The sequence below is a fragment of the Diabrotica undecimpunctata genome, chromosome 7 (genome assembly GCF_040954645.1).
Source record: "Diabrotica undecimpunctata isolate CICGRU chromosome 7, icDiaUnde3, whole genome shotgun sequence".
NCBI classification, from domain to species: domain Eukaryota; kingdom Metazoa; phylum Arthropoda; class Insecta; order Coleoptera; family Chrysomelidae; genus Diabrotica; species Diabrotica undecimpunctata.
The window spans coordinates 31786137-31805450 of NC_092809.1; the positions used below are offsets into that span (position 1 = coordinate 31786137).

Genomic DNA, 19314 nt, shown 5'->3' on the forward strand with positions numbered 1-19314 from the left:
GAAACATTTAAAAATCTGTAAAATGTCATACATATTTCACCGTTTTCTTTCATTTTCTTTCATTTTATAATCAACTTTTATATTTATTATATTTCATTTTATAATCAACTTGTCGCTTACTAAGTAAATGAATTTTTCACAGATCGGAAAATGTGTACACAGTTGTTGCGTTTTTTTAGCTTTAATGTAATTCGTGGACAATTCACCAAGCACCGAACTCATCCTTAACAGGACGAATTATTGGTATATTCTTGTTATTGACTTATTCTTTTAGTATTGACAAGCAAAGCCTGCTACATTCTGTTGATGGGTTTGCTACATGTTGTTCTTCATTAATTAGAGTGAGAGCTGCTTTGACTTTTTTTTCATGTCTGTTTCTTTCATGATTATTGATGAATCTTTCCGTTGTACTCTTTGCTCGTTATCCAATGCAAGTTTGCATATCTGAGATTTGCTCACATATCGAGTGCCATGTCTATATTATATTGTAAGGGCAGTGGTGTGGATTTAGATCTTTATGGCCTAGTTCGAACGTTGATGGATACAATGGACTTATTCCCGGTAGTCTAAGCATTTTATTGTACAATAAATGGTATTTTTTATTATTTAAACTGCTCTATAGGATATGAAAACCTAGGGCTTATATCTCATAGACATTTCATACTTACACATTTACGTATATACGAAGTAAATAACATGGTCAAATAATCACGCCTCCTGTCTACTGAAAATATTATGAACTCTTTCTCGCTAGTCATCCCTCATACTTCTTAGATCCTCTTGAACATAATTAATCCATCTTAGTATATGACTCTCCTTTCTTCTTTAAGCTATTGGACCCCTCTTTAAGACCATCTTTGACATCATTCTCATCAAACTACTTCATTACGTGTTCCAATCATCTTACCCGTTGCGCTTTCATAACGGCGCTGATATCAGAGCAATTATATAACTCTTTTAGTTAATTTAATATATGAGAGTGATCATATATTATTATTGTTATTATTAAATTAGAATAAACCTATACTCTGTGCAGTAGAGATGTGTTCTTTACTACTTATTATTGATAAATATTATGTTTGTATGGGATTAAGTCACAACTGATTGAAATGAAAATTACATTTTCAACCAATGTTTGACGTTTCGATTTCCAGCAATCCAGAAACACTCACTAAAAAAGATTCAGAAGATGACAATACCATAGGTAAAGGGCTTATCAGAAAAATATTAGGAAATAAGTACATTACAACAACATTCAAAACAACCAACACACTAAAATCTATCCTTTCCAAAACCAAACCCAATAACACGCAAGAAAGATCACAGAACTGCATCTATAAAATACCCTGTGAATGCAACAATTTCTATATGGGAGAAACAGCAAGACCGCTAAGTGTCAGGATAAACGAGCATGAAACATACATCAACAACAGAGACATGGTACAGGATATGTGAGGGTGTTTTGCCCTCCTTATAACATAGGCATATATATTATAGACTAACACAAGTTGATGTAGACGCCGTTTAAGTCTCCAATAGTCAGTGAGCATAACCATTTGGTAATATCCTAAACTTAAATAGGGGAGTTGGGATATTATACTCTAGGAAGGTCCGACTTTGCGGAGATTAGAGCCCTTTTATAAAGTCCAGAATTAGCTTGGAGTCAACTGCGCGTTCTTCCAGAACGTTCTGTCTGAGCATATATGCTGATAATTCTGCCGAAATAAGCTATATCCACTATCTCCTATGCACAGATTAAGATCGTGAAGATTTCCGCCGGGAAAACCCATGCATAAGAATCCAGAGCCTCATTTGCCTTGTAGAGGAGCCAGCTGGCTTTTTTTATGGGCGAAAATAGAAGTCATCTGCTACTAAAAAAAGCTGTGGGAAAAGAGTCATTCAAGCCGATACTGGAGAGTTGGCATTGTCATGTTTAGAAACTTATTATCAGTCTTCCACTGTTGGATTTTCTCAATTCTTTAAATAGTTCGACACACAGATAGTACTATTTGTAAAAGGAACACAGAAATGACGTATTTCCTAAATTTTTCCCACTTGAGGTATAGCAGTTGTCTTCCAAGATAGAGATACGCTGGTTCTACGCCATTAATATACGACACTGGGGCAATAGATGGCATTTCAATAAAAAAATAACTACAAGAATTTTGGTGTACTATAGTATATGTATACGTGAGTAGTCTGAAAAGTTCTTGGCCTGTTAGTGAAAATGGCAATTTATGCTCTCAAATAAGTCTTATTTTTTAAAGGTAATTCCCTCTAAAACCAATACATACCATCGAGCGGTATTCCAATGCTGTGATCCCCTCTCTGTAATGTTCATCTGCAAATACGTCAAAGTACTCAAAATAAATGGAACTCCAACGCAGGTTATTATGGAAATTAGGGTTCATATTCAGCACTTCATAGTACAGATTTCTCAATTTCCCCATTGCTAAGACTTTTGTAGATAGGTGCGTTGACCTGACGTACCCGTCTTGCGCAAAGCTCTTCCATGTTCAATACCTGAAACAAGATGTACATCTTTGATACTTCCGAGGTAATCATCTGGGTCAGAGTTAAACTCAGTCATTCACTTCTTGGTAGAAAAGGAAGGTGAAGATGGGTCATAAATATTTACAAGCCGTAAATGATTTCGATCGGTTTTAAACGTTCTTTTATGAATATATTTATCCCTGAATGATATTTTCTCCTCATTCAACTAGGCGAGCGGTTTACCCCTCAAAAGACGCTTAGAAACAGAATATACCGACTAAAATTCTTTTTGTATTTCTAATGCACCAAACGTTTTTTATTCGATTCTATATATTTTTCCAAGATGAAATGTATTTTTTTTTAATTTTTACAAGTGGGCCGGCAATTGTTATTAACAAATAACTAATACAAAAAAGCAATTTCACCGAATTGCTTCGGAATCAATTTTTTTAGGTGTATCTCATCAAAATAAACACTTTTTCTCTCTTGATAATTTTTCGAAAAATGCTTTCTTTTCGAGTTATTTGCATTTTTTTGTTGAAAATTATTATTAGAAATGCAAAAAGAATTTTAGTCGGTTGATGCTCTACTTATAGGGGTAAACCGCTCGCCTAAACAGCACCCGCACTCCAAATTCTTCATAACTTCTTCTTCAAATTACTAACTAAAATCAATGGCACCTCTTACACGTGTCCGAACATAAGGAGCAAAATTGCTACATGCACTAAAAAAATTGTGCCATGTTGTCGTTTTTTTTTGTGTATATTTAATTTAGTAGTATTTTAAATACCATTTAGGTGTTTTTAATAGAATATATATCTTTCTTAGGACGAGATGTCGATTTTCGAACTTTAACCCAAGAGAACCAGAAAAAACTAGCATCTGTACCTACTCTTGGAAGAATAAGTTCCGTAAACTTGCAAATTCTAGACAGGAAAAGAAACAAGGAACAGAATGTTGATTATATGCCAGATTATGGATTATTCGAGGCTTCTCGAATAGCTTGTCCAGTTTTGCCACAGTATCATCCTAAACAACTTATGGAATTATTGAATTCTGGAAAAATAAGGTACTTCAAATTTTCCTAATAATGTTGAATACCATCTTTATTATCAATAATTACATTTTATATAAATTTTAATGTTTAAAGGTGGGTAAAAGCTATTTTGGCCCACTTAGTCAAATGCATAGGTGGTAACCAAGACCCATCAGAAGAAATACAAGGCTGGACACGTAGTCGCACTCTATCCGTCAGTTACCCACCGGGAAGTCCTGAACATAGAACCAGCATCGGCGAAATCAACTTGGACTATGATGAAATCAACAATATTCCACCTCTGCCATTGTGGACTCTTCTAGCCGCTGATAAAGAGTCATCTACCAGCCAAGAAGAACAGAAAGATTACAATGAGTTATTTGATAGCAATGTTGCAATGGAGGAAAGTTTGGAAAACTTGTTGGAAGATCAGGAGGACCAGCGTAGACCGTCAGAAAGAAATGTGGGTGTTACGCATTTTACTCCAAAGCAAGGGAGGATATTGTCTAGACTTTTAACACACATTCATTTACCAGGTAAGTTAATATTTTGAATACTATCTTTATATACATACAAAATAGTTATTTTATAATTTAGCTATTTACTCTTTTTGTGTGAAGAACAAGGTCGCGGTTTTTCTTCCAAAGTTTTATATTGATTGTGCGTGTTTTTGATAGTGTTAATCTAAGTAGGTAGTTATTGGGAGTCTTACACGATGTCACTCAATTTTTTAACCATTAGGTCTCATTTTTAGAAGATATTCTATAAAGTTGTATCTGAGAACGCTTATCAATGATATTATTTTTATTCAGTGACCTCAAAAATCACCCGAGTAATTACTTTCGACTGTCGTTGAATGAAATTAACATAAAACTTCATGGGAAGAGGTCAAAGCTGGGCACTAGGTACCTTGGCGACCATCGCCGTCATGATGTTCGTGTTCAGGGATCTCGAAAATCCCCGAGTAGTAAAATTGAACCCATTCCCGTCGATATTTTCCGAGTTCCAAATTTTTCATTTTTTATGCACTTTAGAAATGAATTTCCCTTATGCAAAAAATGCAATTTTCATCTCCCGGACATCAGTTTTGTTCACAAACTTTACTGACATACCCCAGACTCGCATGTAAAAAGTTGCATAGCGATTCATCTTACTGCGGAAAATTGATGGTTTAGTGCTTTTTCATTGCCTCGCCTAGGTAAATAAGGTACATTATATTCTTGAGATTTTGAAATCCCCGATAGAAGCGGTACAACAAAAGGAAGTTCTAAATTAAAGAAATTTGTTAAACATTTTTCACGCACATAGAGTCCTAAATAAAGCAATTTCAATGTTTTTTTTATAAATAATACAACCTTTTTCTTTCTATATTCTTCTTCGGCAATTCTCGATCAATTGTTCATTCATGAAGTTCTTAATATTCATGTTCTTAAGTCCAGAATTCTAAGACCCTCCTATCATTGTGAATTCGGCATAGAATTTAATAAAACGATACTACGGATGAATCACTAAACAAATATTATATAGGGCGATGTTATAGTATTATTCAAAACAACTTGTACCTTTTGAAACTCTGGAAATTTAGCACGAGCTGTGGTTCATGTTTGCAAGAAAAGTTACATTTTTTAAATATAAGGTTAACTTAAAGGTCATCATAATCAATGGCGCTACAACTCTTCGTGAGTCTTTGCGCGTTTACTATTGCCTTCCATGTTTGTCAGTCCTGTGCCAGTAATTCCCATTGTCGCACTCCCATTTTCCCTAGATCTTCTTTGGCTGCATCTTTCCACCTTTTTCTAGGCCGCCATACAGACCTTCTTCCCTCTGGCCTTTCCCAGAATACATTGTTAATAAGGCGATTGTCGTTACTGCGTATCACATGCTCTGCCCATCTGAGTCTATTGGCCTTTATATATCTGACTAGATTTTCTTTTCCGAATAGAGACTCTAGCTCGTTATTGTATCTGCCCCTCCATTCGTTTGTCACGCTGTCTCTGCAAGGGCCATATATCATTCGAAGAATTTTACGTTCCCACATCAGCAATTTATTTATTTCTCTTTTTGTTAGCGTCCATGTTTCGCTTCCATACGCGACTGCTGGTCGTATTATAGTCTTATATATCCGGATTTTTGTGTCTCGCGAAAGAAGTTTTGACTTTATTAGATGTTGCATTGCAAAGAAAGATCTGTTTCCTGTCATTATTCTCGTTTCAACTTCTCGCTCTCCTTTGTTGTCATTTGTGATTGTTGCTGCTAGATATTTAAATTCTTCAACCACTTCCAAGTTGTGATCATTTATAGTAATGTTTTGCCTTATTCGCCGTCGTTCTTGTTTTGAGACGACCATGTATTTTGTTTTGTCTTCATTTATTTTTAGACCGATGTTTAATGCAGCTTCTTCAAAGCTCGAGAAAATATCCTTAATTTCTAATGTTGATTGTGCTACTGCGTCTACGTCATCGGCAAAGGCGAGTATGATTTTTGCTCCCCGAGCAGTAATGTCTGGTTTGATTTTTGGATATATCTTTCGCATGACATATTCTAAGGCCAGGTTAAACAGCAATGGGGACAACGGATCTCCCTGTCTCAGTCCAGAATTTACGCAGAAAGCATTTAATATTTTTCCCCCTATTCTAACTTGTGCAAAAGAGTTACTTACACACATTTGTGTTACAGCAGCTAGTTTCTTGGGTACGCCGAGCTCGATCATTGCCTTCCGTAATGTTGCACGATTAATTGAATCATAAGCCTGTTTGAACTCTATAAAAATCTGATGCACGTCGTGATTATATTCCCAATATAATAAGGTTAACTTTGCCAAACTTTTAATTCAGGGACAAATTTTGTTTTAATGAAAAATAAATTAACTGCATGGGAAAAAATAAACATGCCATTTTAATTTGTAAAATTCTTATTAGAGTTTTCAAAAACCGGGTATACAGGTGAAATTTTTTCTATGAACGAAGAGAACAAATTTTTTAAAACCGTATTTGATTTTTTTCTAGTTTGAATAAATCAGTTGATTAGGCTAAGTGTAGCGTCTGATCAAAATATGATACACATTGAACTTACCATTTGGTGAAACGCGCGGAATGTAACACGAACAGAACACCCATTTTGATAAAACAGTTTCATCAAAACCATCATTTGCACCTGTTGGTTGTAAGGTATATCCATCCATAGTGATTTGACAAACAGACTGAGTAAATGACAGCAAATTTGATAGATGTATCTTTAACAATATGGCCTTCTTCTTCTTCTCGTGCCACTCCTAGCGGAGATTGGAAATCATCATGGCCACTGCGACTTTGTTAGCAGCTCGCCTAAAATGTTCAATCGAACTACACCCGAACCATTCACGTAGATTACGAAGCCACGATATTTTTCTTCTTCCCACACTTCTTTTGCCCTTAATTTTGCCCTGCATGATATTTCTTAAAAGTTCGTACTTTTCGCCTCTCACAATGTGCCCCAAGTATCAACGGTCAAATTTGGAAAGTCCTTATTGGAAGGCCCTTTTTGTATTCTTCATTCTTTTTATGGTACTATGTTCTATTGAAGATTAGCAACAATCTCAGAGTAATAATGTGTATCTTGTACGGCAGTGAATGTGAGTCCAAAGCACTCCAATCTTTTGGCTTATTTTTTCCCTTTAATAATTAATTTCAAAAGCTTTGCTCTACTGCTTCTTATAACATGGTCAAAGTATGAAGTTTTTGTCTCTTTTGTGTTACAGATCAACTCTCTTTATTGAGCCTTTAAAGAACTTTCCCATGGCGTACATGATTCGTCTAGGGAATTTTTAAAAGTGTTTTATAGATCCATACTTCAAAGGCTTCTAAGCATCTACTTACTCTTAGTGTCCAGGTTTCACAGATATGTAAAAGAACTGAGTATACATAACAGTGAACGAATCGAAGCGTAAATTGATATTGAGTGACTGGTTACATAATAGATTTCTCATTTTTTTAAAGGCATATCTTGACTGTTTCATTGGAGATCTAACATCTGAATCAGGATCTAAGTCAGGTGTTAGCCAAGAACCCAGATATTTAAATTTTTATGTATTGCCCGTATATTCTTATATCTGGTCATGATTAATTTCTCTTAGTCTTCTTTTTCTTCTTCTTATTTTTATGTAGACATGACTCTGTCTGTTTTTTAATGTTCCTCCAGTAAGTTGTCACTCCATCGTTTTCGTGGTCTTCCTACTGATCGTCTTCCTATTGGGGAACCGTCTCTTGCCGTCCTATTTGTTGTCATTCTGCTTATATTGATCGTTCCATTCTACTCTTCTATTTCTTACAAAGTCCTTGGTGTTCTCCACCTTGCATCTACATACGTCATATATCTGTACTTCTAGCTCTGTTCCATAGTGTTTTACCGTTAATTTTTTAGTGTTTTCATCTCTGCTGTTTCTTTCAAACTTTCTTTTTGTTCTCTCTGTGTCAGATCGTGTTTCTGCCGCGTATGCGAATATTGGTCTTATGAGTGTTTTGTAAATTCTTTTCAATATTGTTTCATTCAGGCAACCTGCGGCTCTATTTGCTCTGTTCACTTGATCTTCCACTTCTGTTTCGAGCTTTCCACAGCTAGATAATGTGATGCCTAGATATTTAAACTCTATCACTTGTTCTATTATCTGACCTTCCAGCTCTAAGTTACATCTTGGTAAATTTGATGTTATAACCATGCATTTTGTCTTTTTTGGGGAAATTAACATGTTAAATTAACATATTTTATTAAATTGGTGCAGCATACGTTGTAAATCATCTTCACTTGATTGCGTCATCGACATAGCAGATTATTTTAAGTTTTTTAAAATTATTTAAGTTTTTCTCCCATTTGGTATGCTTTTTCTGACTTTTCTCAAGTTCTTACTTTTTTATATTTTATCCATAATCAGGTTGAACAATAGAGGACTCAGGGAATCTCCTTGTCTTATCCCGTTGGGCTTAGCTTCAATAGGGTCAGGTAGTTCTTCTACTTTTACTTTTATTCTGTTGTTTTGGTAGGTATTTTCGATCGTTTTGATTATTCCTAAAGGTATCTCTCTTGAGTATAATAAGTGGATAACGTCCTTTAATTTGACTCGGTCAAATGCCTTCTTAAGGTCCACGAAACATAGATATGCCGGATTGTTGTATTCTAATTATTTGTCTTGCACTTGCCTCATTATAAATATAACGTCGGTGCATGATTTTCCTGACTTAAAACCTTGTTGTTCTTCTGCTAGTGTTATAATTTCATTCAGTTTATTTATTATCACATTATTATCATTCAGTTGTTAATTTTAGTGTTGTGTTTAATAAATTTATTCCTCTGTATTTTTCCGGGTTCGATTTATCTCCCTTTTTGAAGAGAGGTATTTGGATGCTTGATCTCTATTCTTGAGAAATTCTGTTTTGGTCTATTATTTTTGAGTTACTTTTAGTAGCTGTTTGGTCAGATCTGGTCCTCCTTACTTTTCTTTCGGTACTCTGCCTTTCCTGGTGATTTTCTGTTTCTTTCACTTCTTCCTTCTCAATATTTATTTTTTCATTTTATTATTATGACAGGAAAGTTTGTTTTCACGTTCAGAGCGGTTGTGAATAGCCGCTCCAAAGATTTCTTTTAGGATGAAATACGTATAAGCGGATACACAAACGCACTGTACGTGAAATCAAATCTTAACTGTCTTTCCATTTATTTTTTGGTTTGCCGTCATCTCTGGTGTTGGTTGTTCATTATCGTCACCTTTAGTTCTGAATGTGTTTCGTTTTTATTAGTTCCTTCATCTCTTTTCTTTGTCCTCTGATCATTCTCCATATTTATTTCTGTTTTCCGTAAAAGTCGTGTTCCATCTGTTTTGAGAAGCTCTACCAGTGTTCCCTTTTTATTTGTCTATCTAAAGTACTCGTTTCATTTCTGATTCGTTTATAGTGGTTGTATGTCTGTTGTGTTTGTTGTGTTTAGTATTGTAAAAAGGCTTTCTTCTTTTTTCACATTTTGTCTTCACTTCCTTTCTAAACCATGATCTTTTCTTTTTTGATATGTTAATGTTTGTTACTTCCCTCTCTCCAAGTGATTCTGTTGCTGCGGTAATTATGTTATTTTTGAGTTTTTCCCAGCTTTCCTCGATGTTATCGTTTTCTAATATTTTATTCCCAGCAAATTTTCTCCGATATTCTTTTTTGTATAATTATTCCGTAGATTCAGTATTTCTACATTATCTTCTTCGTATTGGTAGTATTTATTTTAAGGTCTAATGGATCTCTTTCCTGAATTACTGATTTATAAGTTACTGAAAAATGCGTTTTTCCCTGTTTTGTTACTTCTAAGTATTGACATATTAGTTCTAGGAGTTTAAATAAGAATATTTGCCATGTTTGCTTTGTAATTATATTTGTTTTTCATCATTATTTGCCTTGTATCCATTATGTATGTTTCACTGAATCTTGGTTTGATCTTCAATGTTTTTCGCCCTAAAAAATTTAAAGATCTTTTCAACCTATACAATTCTAATTAATAAAGATAATTTTAGTGATTACTTTGTAATAGGTTTGTCGAGTTTGGACCAAATGCATCTTTTGGCGCTGGCTGATACTGTAGCAACATGCAATACGGATCTGGCAGAAAGATTTGCAATCGACGCTGCAAAATCAGCTATGATTAAAGAAAATTTAATCGGACAAAATGAAGAATTGATGACTGAAAATTTGGATGATTGCGGTTTAAGATTTTTGTTGGCCATGAAGCATTATGGATATTTACTAAGGTATTATATTTATTTTAGTCTAAATAGATACATTTAATTTATAAAAATTATATCTAGTGCCTAAAATACCAAAAGACTTGTATTTGGGAAACGGCTTCCAACCTGGAAGACGGAACGTTAAATTGATTTATATTTTCAGATGTCTTCCATTGGTTCAAAGAACACAGTTCCAAAAACAAGGTGTTGGCAACAACAATTTAGCATGGGCCTATCATTCAGAAAGCCAAGAAGAACTATTAAATCTAATTCCTAGTTATGCGAAAGGAGAACCCACTTGGCCACAACTAAGGGAACTTGGAGTCGGATGGTGGATAAGAAATTTAAATCTGCTAAAAATTTTAGTGCAAGTACTTGCTAAAGCCTCTTTTCAAGTAAATCAAGACCCAATGGACGCGGCTTTATATTATTTGGCTTTGAATAAGAAAAATCTTCTCTGGGGATTGTACAGGTAAGCTATTTACAGCAGTTTTATAAATTACCGTATTACAGTCTTACAGTATTTTTTTTTTATTTAATTAATGGCTTTGGATAACTTGTTCCATTCAGCCACGATAATGTATTTGACTACTTGAAATTGTTAATGGTGTATTGACCTATTGCATTTGTTAACTCCAGTATTTTTTAATACTGTTGTTTTCTTACTTTATCGATTATTAAAGTAAGTTTTGCAATAACACCTAGTTTTTATGAATATAATTTTTTAGCGAAAATGTCCCTAATTTAACGTTTTTTCTGTAAAACTCTGGGATTGTCAAAGTTAGTTTTTTTTTGATAATTCTTTCCCTTATGTATAATAATGTTCTTTTATTTGTCATCATCGGTTTTTTACTATGGCTTGGAGTCATTTTCTTGTGGAATGTTTTACATTACCTGATATATATTCATTTTTCTGAGAATAAACCATAATAATTGTAATTAAAATTTAATATTATATTGATTGGATTATTTGAATTTTGAGTACGATTTCCGAATTGAAAATCAAAAAGTCAATAAAATTTGTAATTTTAAATGCAAGTGTTTGTTGTAGTTAATGTATATAAAAAAGGGTATATAGTAGGATCGTTTTAGCCTGTCGTATAAGTAATAAAAGTGTCTGTTCAGATTTGCCACAGGTAGTCAGCGGTTCTCAAATTAAAAATGTGCGGTTTTCTTAATTTGATAATACGACATTAGTGATTTTTTTAATAAAATAACTTTGTATTATGTTTTATAATAATTGAATATTATAATGTAAATTGATAAACATTGAGTATGAAATATACAGGGTCATTCACGCAACATGTTGGTTAAAAGTTTTCAAAGTTCTGGTAGTCACTGGTTTCTGCAAACTTGGAATAATGGGTTATGCAAAGCATTCTTCATTTTTTAAATATTTGGATTCTTCTAGCACTTCCGGTTGTACCGGAAGTCGCCATTAAGTTTCTTATTTTAAATAGAAACTGTGCTTTTTGTTATTTTTTTTTAGAATCTACGTAAAATTCTGGATCGATTTTTATTGGGATACCATTCTCGAAAAAATAGCCGTTTTTGATATATTTAAAGTTTTTGAAAAATATTTCATATTACACATGCAACTTCAAAAATTAATATTGTGGTTAATATTTATGCTGAAAAAACAAAAATTCTTTTTCAGCGTGTACTAAACTCTATTTTTATTTAAGCATAAAAAAATTTGCCAATGTTAATACTGGGTGTTCAAAATTTTGTATTATATTTTTATTTTTATATATTTTATAAATATATCTATAAAGATATATATCTATATAAAACAAAGACTTATTCCTACTTCCCACACACACCTTCCCAAACCCACCGAGGTAGGTTGTCCTCCTGCGGTACAACCAGCCCCGGCTTTCCTCCGCCCCCTGGTCTTTGGAGCCAGGTCTCGACTATTTCGCGGTATCTCCCGTCAGGCAATGGGAGATTTCCGTGTATTTACATTTAAGTGGTAGGTTAGCCCATTTGGCTTTATCACTACCGGTCAAAGCAATTGTTCGGCGATCTAATGATGGTTGTGTGTGCCGATACTTGCTTTCCCTTTTCTGCACCAAGTGTAGTCGAGAGCGAGCAAGCATCGAATCCTTTCATCCGTCGTCTAATACCCAGTCATTCGTCCAGTCATGTCCTTAATCTACCTTACTTGCTAATCTAATTTTTTTTATGCTTGCATTCAAGAGCGTCGTGCGGCGTGCCTCCGGCTCTCTCCTGCATGCGGTTTTTGTTTTTTTTTTTTGGTGGTTCTTACCCTTTTGTGTTAATTTTTCTATCTACGTCTTAATCTATGGACAGGTATCATCACTATCTGACTCGTTATCCGATTCATCTGAATATTCATCATTACGAATAATTAAAGGTCTTACTTCATCAATAACTTGTTCTATTTCATATGACTCTAATTTTTTTTTTCAGTATGCTCAATACATTTCCGCCATTCTTCCTCATTGACTTGGTTTAGTGCATCTTGCCAGAGTTGTAAAACGCTGGCTTCGTCGGTGGTCTTACATGCATGTTTATCATAGTAGTTTTTAGTGATGCCCCATACCAATTCAATTGGATTGTACTGGAAGTGATATGGTGGTAGTCTTAGGACCTCATGACCATATTTTAGTGCAATTTGGTCAACGACAAATTTTTTCTCAGTAATGTGTTCTTTGCACTTATTTAATAATTCAGCTTTTAAAACTAGATGTTCGTGTTCTATATTTTTCTCCGACATCCACTTTCTTAAGTCTTCTTTTTTCCAGCTGCTTGTGGGAAACTTTTCCTCCTCTCTGGTGTGATACGAAGCATTGTCTAAGACTATTAATGACTGATTTTCCAGATTTTTTAATAATTTTTCCTCAAACCAATGTTCAAAAATATCGGCGTCCATATTTCCGTGGCAATCATCAGTTTTTTTTGTCGAAGAAAATATAAGACTAGCATTGGGTATAAAACCTTCCGTATTTCCTGCATGCAATATATTTTGCCATTACTCGCACTAGTACTCGAATAGCATTTGGTAGAATCATCTTGCCAGGATGATTTGGTATTATTTCCTTTCGCAAAAATCCATGTTTCGTCAAGAAACACAAATTGTCTGGCAAATTCGGAATTCTTGTTTTTTAAATAGTTTCTTATAAATTTCCACCTTTTTCCAACAACATTGGACAGCTCGCACAACACTTTACGATTATTGGTTTTTTTGTATCTAAAACTCATAGCTTTTAATACTTTTGATAAACTGGTCAAACCCATATCACAAAGTTCTCTGTCCTTTATTTTTTGAATAAGTTTCTTTCTTGTAACTTGTTCTTTTGCTTTGTACATGTCATAAATGATATTTTTGATTGAGATTTTAATACCTTGTGGCAAGTCGAGGGTTTTCGGATGCAAACGAATCCTTTTATTTTCCTTACTTAATTCCTCCTCACTCATTTTGCGAACTCTTTGCAAGGTCCGTTCTGAAATTCCACAAGCTGCACTTGTCCATTTTTGAACTGCCAGTACTGATGTAATTGGTCCCATGTTGATTTTTTCTAAAGTAAAATAATTTTCCACTTTCAACACAATTCGACGCTCACTCGGAGATAAAAACTTATTTAGGTGTTCTATCGTTTTCTTGTACGTTATCCATTGTCACTATTGAAAACCGGCGATCGTTGAATACTAATAGCGAGATTTTTCGGAGCTCTCTGAATATATACACGAGGGGGCGGGGCCTCGGTGGCAGGGCGCGTCATTGGCCGATGAGTCCGGTCAATGGAGAGCCTCGACTCCGCAGACTGTTTATTATTTTTGCAAATATAACAACTAAAATTATCCAGTTATGCGACCGCAAGGAATGGATGCACTCCTCGAGACAATTTTATTTGAAATAAAATTATAAAAGTTTTTTCAATAAATTATCATCACAAAGCATTCAATTTGCGTTTTTTCACGATTTATAAAAAAATTGTTTTGGCAGCGCTGATTTATCCTCAAGTACTACAGCCGACCAGTAGAAGGTTCGATACCACAAAGCAGGTAGAAAAGGGAAAGCATAACAGAGCGGCTGTAACTAGAGTCATAAATTATTTTTCGGGCGTTAATCCGAAATACGACAGGGTAAAACGACTTCACTATATCGATCGGTAATCAGGTTTTCTGTAAAACTTACAGTTTACGTATATAACTTGGTAGGATCCTCTTAAAAATGATAACAAACTCCAATATATTAACACCATGGTTCCTTTTTGATGCTAATATGCTAATGATTGATTTTTTACAGATCCAAAAGAGATGACCGAATGACTGCCTTCTTTTCTAACAATTTCAGCGAAGACAGATGGCGCAAAGCAGCTCTTAAAAATGCATATGCTCTTTTGGGAAAACAACGATTCGATCATGCAGCTGCGTTTTTCTTGTTAGCTGGAAATCTGAAAGATGCTGTAGAAATATGTCTTCATCGATTGCAAGACTTGCAATTAGCTCTCATCATCGTTAGAATTTACCAGGGAGATGGCGAATACCTAAAGAAATTATTATACCAAGAAATATTAGGTATTTAATATTTTTTTCTTTTGTTATTAATATTGTTTTTCGACTAATCATCGAAGTGGTCATCATCAACGTAACATCAGCATGGTCATATATTTAGGTTTCTTTTTGGTCACATATTTTAGGTTTTTTGATAAACTAAAAAATGATTCATTTAGTACGAGTAAATTCTGTATTTATTTTTAGGGCGTGACGAAAATGGAGAAAACCAAGATATGACTAAGGCACATCCAGACCCCTTCTTACGATCAATGGCTCTGTGGACACTGAAAGAGTATCAGCCCTCTTTAGATACATTGTTGGTAGGTAACGCTGGTACCCAACATCCTGCTCACGATGAAGAAGCTCGAGAAACGAAAGAGGCAGATCCGAATGTATTTAACTTTTACGTGTACCTTAGAACTCATCCTCTTCTAGGTTAGTTTATGCATTAAAAACCAATTCCGATTAGTGTGGTCAAAATTTTGATAAATTTTAATTTTTTTAAGTTAGTTAACAGTAAAGTTTCTTACGTTTTTGCATTGTTATGTATATTTTAGTTCGGCAACATTTGTCCAACTATGGTAAAAGAAAGGTATGGATTCCAGGTGGTAAACAAATTGTCGTAGACGAATGGGTTACGCCTTTGGAGAGACAGTTATATTTTGCTACTGCACATGGACATTTTAGAGCCGGTTGTCCCGCTCTGGCTCTTGAAGTTTTATCGAAACTTCCGTTTGTTGTATCTGAGAAACCTAAACAGCAATCAGCCGAATCCAGTAAGTGTAATGTTCAGGATAATTCAACTATTGCTACTGGAACCGTTACATCATGGGATAGTAAACCTCAGCTTAGGTAAGATTTTTAAATATTTTTATATATGTATATCCATCTGATGTATTTTAGTTGTGATATTGACTGGGGGGCCCCTGCAACTGGATCCGGTGTTAAAACTGACGATTTCGAATTGAAATGGAGTGATGATGAGCATGAAGAGTCCGAAGATTCTGATGGAGGTTTAAATATGTCTATTGGTAAGAAAAAAGAGGAAGAAAAGGAGGATGAAATAATAGACGATACGGACGATAAAGATAACGAAGAAGAAAAACAACAGCACATCGATATCATGGCACAGCAGTTAAAATTTGTAGCATGTTTGAAGATTTTAATGGAAGAGCTTTCCACCTTAGCTACCGGATTTGAAGTTGACGGTATGTATTCAACTGTTTTGGTCCACGTTATATTATACCCCGATCACATTTTTTGTGCTAGGTTTCGTTTTTACGGTGTTGTGCGTGTTTTTTTAATTTTTATACGAATATCCATGGTTGGAACTACAAGAAATTAACATACAACATACGTCGAATCATACGTCATTGTACGACGGTTTATTGAATGAAGGCTGGTAGAAAATGTTTAAAAATTTGTACAAAAACATCTCTATCTATGTCTAAACACAAAATTGAAGATCTAACCAAATGTTGTGTGCCTTGATTTTTTTTTAATCCAAAGGAGGTGTCCTTTGGAGTTTTTACAAACTCAGAAACCATGTACGCTGATGATCTCTCATACGGTACCAGTATTGATGAGGATCGGTTAAATTGTGAGATCCACGACCTAATAATACCGCCCCCCAAACGTCTGAAATTTTCTAGATTTAAAAATTTTCAGAATTGAAAACAAACATTAGTTCTCTGTTTTTCTTTAACCTACCTATACTGACACGACTATACACAATTCATCATCTCATCCTAAACAACACAAATTGATAGCCTACTATAGCATGTTACATACATTTACAGAAATTCCCACGTCAAAAGATAACTTCGAGATAGCAGTAAACACTCTACCACCACAGAAAAAACCCAGTACCTAAACAAGTATATTAAGAACAACAAGAGAAAAAAGAAAAAGCACTTAAACAGTGCGAAGTTATACGAACTTAAACGTGGTGACTGTCCAAAAACTTACATAGGTCAAAGTTGTAGAACCTTTAACAAACGTATAGCTGAACACAAAACTGCTTTCAATAATAGAAAAACAGATTCTACGTTCGCACTTTGCCTGCTAGATCATAAACATCCTTTTGGAAACAGAAAGATCTGGTACAAGGATGTTACATATATCCCTAACATTGTTCAAAATTCATATTCCAGTAGATTTAAAACAGTGAAAAAGAAAATAGAAAACACCACAAAATAGAACTCCAAAACACAACACTTTAAATATTGCAGTTTGCAAGTAACCAAGCAGTTATATCAGCCTGTACTGAGATGTCTTTTGAAGATTCCAGACCCCCCTCTATAAAGACGAAAAAAAAAACCATGATATGAAATCATGAGTACATGATGCGCAATTTAATTGAACAGTGCAAAATTTATGGTTTAAGAGTCAACATTCAAACGACCAAATATCTCTATATCGGTGGATTGAGTGATTGTCATCAACAGCTATTTCATCATTCGTCGGATGTAAGCCTCCCTTAGGCGTGTCCATTCATTTCTATTGTTGTTTTTTGCATCCATTCGCTTGATGTCATCGGTCCATCTGGTTTGATGTCTGCCTCTACTTCTCGTGTTTGCTCTTGGTCTCCATTCAATAATTCGCTTCGTCCAACGGTTGTCTTCCATTCTTCCTATGTGTCCTGCCCAGTTCCATTCTAACATGGCAATCTTTTGGATTACATCTGTAACTTTTATTCGTCTTCTCATTTCTTCATTGCGACCGCTGAGCTTAATGTTGAGTATTTTCCGTTCCATAGCTCTTTCAGTCACTTGGAGTTTGTGGACTATGTTGTTGTTAACAGTCCATGTTTCAGTTCCATATGTAAGTACCGGCAACACGTACTGGTCGAAAGTTTTTGCCTGTAAAGTATTTGGTAAGTCTTTAAATACGAGTGTATTTAATATCGAGTGATAGTGAACATTAAATAATGGTCAAGGATTATCACACTGCCAAGACTATAACATCTGGGAATAAATTTTGGCTAAACTGTAACAGACAACAAAAAAATGTAAAGCAGAATAAAAAGAAGGCCAAATAAGGTCGTATTGGACACTCTTAGGCAAGACGCTTCCATCTACAAAGGAGATTAATATTGGTATTACCCAAGATATAAACTTATGGACATATGCTATTAAGGAAGCCAACCATGCATAGGGATAAGAGCAAAGATAATGAATGATAAATCGATTTATAATTAATGACATTATTGTACAAGGAAAAATGATACTTCATTTATTTGTTATTTCAACGTTATTTAAAAAAAATGCTAAATTTAGGTGCAGTCAATATTAAACCATTGTTACATATACTATATTATATTTTTTAATGCCACTTGCTGTCATTTTATTAAGATCGTATAAAATGTTTTATTATAGGAGGCCAATTGAGGTACCAGCTTTATATGTGGTTGGAAAAGGAGGTAGAAGCTCTTAGAGAACTGTGCAATTATACCTCGTCCAATGTATCAAATATGCCAGATATAGAACAAAGTCCGGAACCTGAAAACATTGCTAGCGTTGATGCTTCTGGTAAACCTACTCTTCATGAGATATTAGTTCAAGAAAAACTCGACTTCGAAGCCAAAGTGCAACGCGCAGCTAAGAGAAAGCGCTGGTTAAGAGGTATGTTTTATTTCTTTTGACTCCTCCTAAGTACTAGTTGAAAAGTTACGTAGATTTGTGTCCTAGAAAACTTTTCCGTTTCTTTATATTTAACACAGAAATAATAATTCTTATCTTTTAGCCAACGAAACTTTGTTACGCACCTTATTAAGTTACTGTTCGCTTCACGGTGCTACTGGTGGCTTGGCATCCGTACGAATGGAGTTAATGTTATTGCTACAAGAACTGCAACAGGAAAAAACTCATCAACAACTTCTTAGTCCACTTCCATTCCCTACAAGTCTACCACTATTAGCTGCCAGTGTTGCTAGTAGTAAAACTGTTGTTGCTGATCCCATCAGATATCTGCAGTGTTTGACGCATGACATGCTACAAACAGTAAGTAAAAGTTTTAAAATCAATAGGTAAAATAATTTTTACTAAGTTTTTTCTTATGCCAATCAATTTAGAATGTGTAATGAAACATTAGTTGCTAGTGCATATTTACCAGTTGTAAATATTTACATAAATAATACTTCATTTTAGTTGATGGAATTACAACAGCCACATACTGGACAGAATCAGTTACTAGTCATAAGGGATCTAGCAATAGCTTTATCTGCTTGCATTTATCAATCACTGTGTGATTCAGATACCTTCAAAAATTCGTTGCAAGAAGCTCAGGTAACTAAAACATTAATTTAGTCATACCATTTTATTTAATATTTATTTTAACTAAGAAGAATATGTTGCATATGTATGCGTATCAACAAAAACATATAGATATAATATACGAGGATGGTATGACATTAATCTGGCACAAATAACCAACTTTTTATTTCTACCAAAAAGTCATTTTGCATGAGCTTTTCAAAATATTTTCGGCTATTAGCTCATCGTTTGTTACAACACGGCGTCGTTTTAGA

General features: G+C 34.5%; 1 protein-coding gene across 4 annotated transcripts in view; it reads left to right on the forward strand.

The window, feature by feature from the left end:
- Rbcn-3A (rabconnectin-3 alpha) overlaps positions 1-19314 on the forward strand; it is a 109091-nt gene that overhangs the window by 29886 nt on the left and 59891 nt on the right. For all 4 annotated transcript variants that reach the window (XM_072536996.1, XM_072536998.1, XM_072536997.1 and 1 more), the window contains 11 exons: positions 3322-3562; positions 3644-4065; positions 10070-10286; positions 10426-10734; positions 14536-14807; positions 14991-15221; positions 15344-15638; positions 15690-15994; positions 18164-18409; positions 18531-18787; positions 18935-19072. In XM_072536996.1, the coding sequence (XP_072393097.1) occupies positions 3322-3562; positions 3644-4065; positions 10070-10286; positions 10426-10734; positions 14536-14807; positions 14991-15221; positions 15344-15638; positions 15690-15994; positions 18164-18409; positions 18531-18787; positions 18935-19072 (2933 nt within the window). The remainder of the gene's footprint in view (positions 1-3321; positions 3563-3643; positions 4066-10069; positions 10287-10425; positions 10735-14535; positions 14808-14990; positions 15222-15343; positions 15639-15689; positions 15995-18163; positions 18410-18530; positions 18788-18934; positions 19073-19314) is intronic.